Raw genomic sequence first — 7,095 nt, 5'->3', positions numbered from 1 at the left:
CCCTCCAATCTCTTCCCGCCCCCGCCTTCCCTCTCCCTATTCCCCTCTCCTCACACACCCTTCTCTAGGTCCTCTTGCTCACAAGAGGATTTTATGCACCTGGCTTCTGTCTGCCTGTCTCTTTTTCTTTCATCTTCCCCTCCCTTATGTTCATACTACATCTCGTATACAACAGATGTTTCCTTTCCTCACTTTCATCTTCATTTTCCTTGCATGAGATTGTCCCAGTTTTCATCACATTAATGAGGGAGGCATCTAAGCCTGTGATGTGCTCTTGACAGCTAATTGTGCACATCTCTTCTTAACTCTGCATTAAGTGACATTATGTTGGTAACTAGAAAAAAGTTGTAGTAGGAGTATTTATACAGTGGAAATAGGCTAACATTACAAATAGTTGAACTTGAAACTCAGTTGTTAATACACAATACACAACTGTCTTTGTCTAATCCTGCTTAGAAATAGCTGTAAGATGTTGGAAAGTTTCCCTTTCTATCTGTCCATCTACTTTTTCCTTTGGTTCTGTAAATACTATCTTTTGGAATGCAGGCTCTTACACTAACTCCTTCCCTCAGCTTATTGCATTGATTTATAGTGTTTGGTAAATTTTATTCCTTTGATATTCAGAAGATAGTTTTATTTTTCAGTTCTGTTAAACCACCTTACTATAAATTTCTCACAGAATGGAGCTACTTTTTATTCTTCTTTTAAAAAAATTTATCTTAGTACCTCAATTATCCATTAATCGATATCTGTTCTGAATGCATTTTCCTCACTAGGCTAGTTGAATATTTTAGTGAGAACCTCCTTTAGTTCATTCTGTACTGTTTTTTGTCCTGTTTTTGCATATTTCCTTCTCTTTTATGCTGCCTCTTATCTTACACTTTTAAGAGCTCCTTTCCCTAAAATCTTCTAAAATGTGTCTTTGGACTTCTACCTGTTTCACCCTAAGCCACTTAAAGGATCTCTAAAACCCCACTCATGTGGATATATTATTACCATTTTTCTTCCTAAAGCACTTCCATTGCCCTGCATCTATGGGACTACTTCCAGATGCCAATGATTGGGATACTAAATGTTCTCAACCTTTTAAATATCATATTGACAGACAATTTCTTGATTTATTCACAGAGATGGAAAATCAATTCATTGCTTATCAAATTTACCCTTTTGCAATTCTCAGAGGACATCCTCATTCCAAAATTTGAGGCTCTAAGGACCCACAAATTATATATTTTATGTACAGTTGTTCCTCAATATCCACGGGTAATTGGGACCCCCTCCCCCATACCAAAATCCACAGAAGCTCAAGTCTTTTGTATAAAATGGCAAGTGCATAACCTATGTACATTCTCCCATATACGAGTACTTTATATCACCTCGAGATTATTTATAATACCTAATACAATGTCTACACATCACATCATTCATGTGGATTCAGTGTAGTACTTGATGCATGGTAAATTCAAGCTTTGCTTTTTGAAGGTTTATGGAATATGTTTTTCCAAATATTTTTGATCTGAGGTTGGGTGAATCCATGAATATGGAACCTACGGGTACAAAGGGCCTAACTATATTTATATTAATCTCATAAATTGTGTGCTTCTTTCAAAAAATGACATCTTGGTGACATACTTTATGCCTTAGTCAATCAAACTGGATGATGAAATGGTTTTTCATATGCCTGTTGGTTCATCCTGTTGTCTCAATTATATGTTTCCTCTCATAGTACTGTAATATAACTTTTCGTTGCAGGTATATCCTCAACCACAGGGGTAACTGGTAATCCTATAATCTTATAATTCTTGTGTTTTTTCCAACTTTGTCAGTCTGACAGCCACGTTTTCTAGCAGATTTTTTTTTCTTCCAGAGTTAAACAGTTTATTTTGACAAATCTAGGCTGGACATGGTGGCTCACATCTGTAACCTCAGGATTTTGGGAGGCCAAGGCAACAGGATTTCTTGAGTCCAGGAGTTTAAGACCAGCCTGGGCAACATAATAAGATCTTATCTCTACAAAACAATCAAAATATTAGCCCAGCATGGTGGTGCACGCCTGTAGTACCAGCTACTCAGAAGACTGAGGCTGAAGGATGACGTGAGCCCCAGAGCCATGCTCATACCACTGCACTCCAGTCTGGGCGACAGAGTGAGACCCTGACTCAAAAAATATATATTTTGACAAATCTAATTAAATAAAACTATAAGCCAAGACTTCTAAAAATCCAAATATCAAACTATCAAATGACTGTTTTGAGTTACTTGGTTGTGTGTGTGATGCTCCTTCATGACCCTCAGCCTTCACTAAATTTTCATTACATAAAACAAATCAGCTTTTCTTTTAGCATTTGTTAGACTTTGAGTTTGACTCCAGGCCTATGTTGGATATAAGGCTTTTTATCCCAAAACTTAGCAGCTTAAAACAGCACACATTTATTATCCCAGAAACTGTGAATGAGAAATCTGGGTGTGGCTCATCTGGGTCTTCCACCTCAGGGTCTTTTACAAAGCTGTAATCAAGATGTTGGCCAGGGCTCAAGTTTTATCTGAAGACTAAGCTGGGAAAGGAGTTGCTTTCAAACTTACTTTTGTTGTTTTGTCAGGATTTCAGTTCCTCAAGAGTTATTAGGGAGTCGCCCAGATCCTTCTCCGCCCGGCATCCCTGACTCCTCCTGCGCTGCCGCTCTCAAGGGTTGGGCACTTGGGTCCCCTGGTTGGTCTTGCATCACCGTCCCCTGACCTGATGAGTCTCCATGTCACAGGTCCTCAGAGGCACTGTGACCAACATCCCTGGATTTGATGAGTGGGCTGATGCAGAAACACTTCGGAAAGCCATGACAGGCCTGGGCACCAGGAGGAGAGCATCCTGGCTCTACCAACGCCTCAAAGTAACAGCACCAGGAGATTGCTGCAGCTTTTAAAACTCTGTTTGGTGGATGACCTGAAACCAGAACTAACTGGAAAATTTAAGAATTAATTGTGGCTCTGATGAAATTCTCTCAGCTTTATGCTGCCTATGAACTGAAGCATATGAATTATTGCTTCAAGAACACCTGAGGAACTAAGAGCCATAAAACAAGTGTATAGAGATGAATATGGTTCCAGCCTGGAAGATGACATGGTACTACCAGAGGATGTTGGTGGTTCTCCTTCAGGCTAATAGAGACCATGATGATGGAGTTGATAAAGCTCAAGTTGAACAAAATGCTCAGGTTCTATTCCAGGCTGGAGAACTTAAGTGGGGGACAGATGAAGAAAAGTTTATCATCTTTGTAGCATGAAATGTGTCTCATTTGAGAAGGGTGTTTAACAAATACATGACTATTATCAGGATTTCAAATTGAGGAAACCATTGACCAGGAGACTTCTGGCAATTTGGAGCAACTACTCTTGCTGTGATGAAATCTATTCGAAGTATACCTGCCTACTTTCAGACGTGCTCTACTATGCTATGAAGGGAGCTGGGACAGATGATCAAACCCTCATCAGAGTAGTGGTGTCCAGGAGTGAGAATGAACTTTATAACTTTAGGAAGAATTTTACCACTTCCCTTTACTCCATGATTAATATAAGAAAGTCCTCCTGCTGCTCTGTGGAGGTGACTAACGTGCCACAGGGAGAGTGCCCTGTCAGTGCCTGACCGTCCCATTGCCTTCATCACGTTCAGCTGCACTTCTCATATCCCAGTGCTTGACACAGCACCTTACTCATACTAGCATGCTAAAGACCAACATACGCAAAAAAAATAGTGGAGCTTCCTTCTGATCTTGGGTCCAGATCTTACTACCGCTTTGACTGCTGCAGTACTGAAGTGTACTTACATTACTAAGTCTAATACCTGGGTCATGAATAATAATTAACAATGAGAGTTTCATCAGAGCCATATTATTTTTCCTTAAGAAGCCAGACTGCTTTTAGGCCTTTTTACAAAACCTCATTTATATTAAATTGGTAACTATATTACCTTAATCAGAACTTTAGCCTTGAAATTGTGAACTCCTGGAAATGTTATTAGTCAACTTTGCAACTTAACTAAACCTGCAGAATTATGTTGTATTCAAAAGGTTTAGAAGAATAAACATTTACTTTCCTCTGAGGAAAAAAAAAATTATTAGGGTCTCAGTTTCTCACCGGCTGTTGGCTGAAATACACTTTCAGTTTCTTGCTGTATGTGCTTCCCCAACATGGCAGCTTATTTCATCAGAGCTAGCAAAAGTAAGTGGAAGGAAGAAGGGAGGAAGAGTCGGCTAGCAAGATAGAAGTCTGTCTTTTGTAACATAATCACAAAAATGACATCCCATCACTTTTGCTGTATTCAATTGATTAGAAGCAAGACTTAGTAATTTTGCCTACACTCTATAGGAGTAATTACACCAGGGCAAGTAATTCCAAGGGTAACATGAAGTCTACATATCTAAGTTCTGTCAGTGGGAATTTTTATGTGGGTTGATGGCTCACTGAAGAGTTCTTTAATCTGGATCTGTTGTTAGCTTGCATTTCTTTTTAGCACAAGTAATCATGCAGTTGAATAAAAAAAAAAATCACCTGGCTGGGTGCGGTAGCACTTTGGGAGGCTAAGGCAAGAGTATTGCCTGAGTCTGTGGGTTCGAGACCAGCCTGGGCAATTTGATGAAACCTTGTCCCTACAATAAATCAAAAAATTAGCTGGGCATGGTAGCATGCACCTGTAGTTCCAGCTACTTGGAAAGGTGAGGCAGAAGGATCACCTGAACCCAGCAGGTCAAGGCTGTTGTGGCCGTGAGTATGCCACTGCACTCCAGCCTGGGCGACAGTGAGACTCCAACTTAAAAAAACAATATCACCCAATATCCCAGAAGATGTAAACAATGTAAATTTATATGTAGTAAATCTAAAAGACTTAAATAATCTCATCCTTTACATTTTAATGATTCTTGCAACTGAGTTCAGATAGTCACCTTTATATTCTTCTAGTTATTATGGTTCCTATTTAGGAATTGAGATCATAATATATACATACCAGTAGCCATTTAGACATTAATGTGCCTCATAATTACTAGGGAAGCTTGCTAAAAATGGAAGTTCTGGAACCCCATTCAGAATTCACATTTTCAAGAAAGTCCCTTGGTGATTCTCACATAGGTGGCAGGTTAGCATACCTTTTGAAATACTAAGATATTACTAAATTAATCTAGTGTTCCTTTAGAAATCACAAGTAATCTTTTCCAAAGAAGTGAAGTTACACACCCAAGGTTATTTACTTATTAAAGGACTGAACTGAGACAAAAACGTAGAGCTCCTGGTTCGGTCATTACTAATTTTAATTTGGTTAAGTGCCTATCTCTTGTCAGAAAGAAACTGCAGTGTGACCAATATGCATTGCAGTCCTGAGGAGAATGCAAGGTATGGTGGACTGGTGAGACCTATCTTTGGACACTTTGCTGAATATGTGAAGGGAAAAATCTAAGGATGGGGTCCTGCATAACAGGTGTGAATGGAAGAAAAAACAGGTAAACACAAGTCACACACTCATGACCTCATTTCAGTCATGTGAAGCAAATGTCTTGTCCAATTTATAAAAATTCCTGGTGTATTTACCTGGTTGAGAAATCCAATTTAGTAACCAAGTATTTATTAAGTAACCCTATTGCTTTTATAAGGTTTTAAAAAAGTGTTTCCATTTCTTATCAAACTACTTTGATTATTTTGGAGTATTCCAAAAAATTTGTGCAGTTTTCTCTTCATGTATTAAATAGATTAATATAAATTTTTAATTAAAAATACAGATAGTGCGTTTTTAAACTGCTTTATTAACTCCACAATATATAATGAGCATCTTTCCATGCAATAGGTAAAATTCTTCTGCTAACAAAATTCTTACAGACTGGGTCAAAAACACAACATTCAATTAGAAGCTGATAATAGGAGTCCCACTTAAACAAGTGACATTAAAAGGTTTACAACAAGGGTACATCAGAAACACGTGAGTTTAGAAAGCAGGTGTCTCCCTCTTAACTTCAGAGAAAACATCAGGATTCAGGGCATAAGGCAAAATTCATCATGATGGTCATGATGAGGGGGGTTAGTGCTCACTGCCTGAAAACTATGACTCATCTGTTTCTCCCTCAGCTTCTCCATCAGCTGTCTCACCTCCTCCCCAATCCTTTCCATATCCTCTTCTCTCATCCTTGCCTGTGGCTCTCCAAGCCTATGCATCATGTCCCATCTATACTGAAGGATGGGCTGCCTAACACGGAACCGCCTACGATTTCCCTTAGGCACACAGTATTCACCCGTATCCAAAGGGAGAGTCAAGGGCTCCCCTTTATTAGGAACTTGCTCCCTTTCTTCCTTTTCTTCATTTTCCTTTTGGGCATTCTCCATGCTGGTATTTTTTACTCCTTGTTCCTCTTTGGATTCCATTGCTCCTAGAAGACAGAAGGTGAAAGAAAGAAGGAGATGAATTTTCCGGAGTGGTTCAGCACCGAGGACAGAGGCCCTACTACTCATTTCTCAGGATTCAGCGGCCTGGATATTAACGTATTTTTTTCGTTTGTTTGTTTCGTTTTTTATTTTATTTTTCCCACCTCAGAGGTTTCGTGCGCCCTCTAGGGGGCCCGCAGTCTAAGCCCTCCCCCATCCTTCTAGGTCCTTCTCCTTCCTCCCCGCCCCCCCCCCAAGCCCACCATTTTCCCTACAGAGCCATACAGGCACCAAAATGGAGGACGGGGAATGGGGGAACTGGGAGGGGGTCTCATACTGGGCTCTGCACCCGCTCCAACCACTATCCCTCGCACCGACCTGGGCCTATCCTTGCAGCTCCTCCTCCTCCTCCCGATTCTTGCCGCGAGCTGCGCCGCCGCGACACTTCGCCCCGCAGACCTGCAGACGGCAGGGATAGAGAAGCCAGGAACGCTGCAGCCGAGCTCCCGCTCCGCCCCGCCGCCCCCCGGCCCCTTCCTCGCGCAGCCCCGGACCTCCTTTGCTGCCCTCGCCCCCAGCGTCCGTCTCCCGCCCCCACCCGCGGCCGCCTCGGACCCCCGCGGCGTTGACCGTTTTCCTGCAAGGATTCGAGGGCGATTTCCTGTCGCTCTTAGTTTGTCTGGGACTCCAACCGCC

General features: G+C 41.2%; 1 protein-coding gene and 1 pseudogene across 1 annotated transcript; one reads left to right on the top strand and one right to left on the bottom strand.

Moving 5' to 3' along the window:
- Nucleotides 1–2,750: 2,750 nt before the first annotated feature.
- On the top strand, nucleotides 2,751–3,603 carry LOC103254729 (annotated as a pseudogene).
- A 2,163-nt stretch (nucleotides 3,604–5,766) lies between these two features.
- On the bottom strand, nucleotides 5,767–6,874 carry BEX1 (brain expressed X-linked 1). The gene is made up of 2 exons (XM_008052734.2): nucleotides 6,778–6,874; nucleotides 5,767–6,404 (listed from the first exon to the last, which is right to left on the bottom strand). Exon 2 carries the CDS (start codon nucleotides 6,397–6,399, stop codon nucleotides 6,013–6,015), a length of 387 nt encoding a protein of 128 aa, XP_008050925.1. The 5' UTR covers nucleotides 6,400–6,404; nucleotides 6,778–6,874; the 3' UTR covers nucleotides 5,767–6,012.
- Between the last annotated feature and the right edge of the window lie 221 nt (nucleotides 6,875–7,095).

This window comes from Carlito syrichta, unplaced genomic scaffold (assembly GCF_000164805.1).
Source record: "Carlito syrichta isolate Samal-C Ts95f unplaced genomic scaffold, Tarsius_syrichta-2.0.1 Scaffold287397, whole genome shotgun sequence".
NCBI classification, from domain to species: Eukaryota; Metazoa; Chordata; class Mammalia; order Primates; family Tarsiidae; genus Carlito; species Carlito syrichta.
Note: the sequence above shows the minus strand (reverse complement) of the source record. Positions and strands in the feature narration are given on the sequence as shown.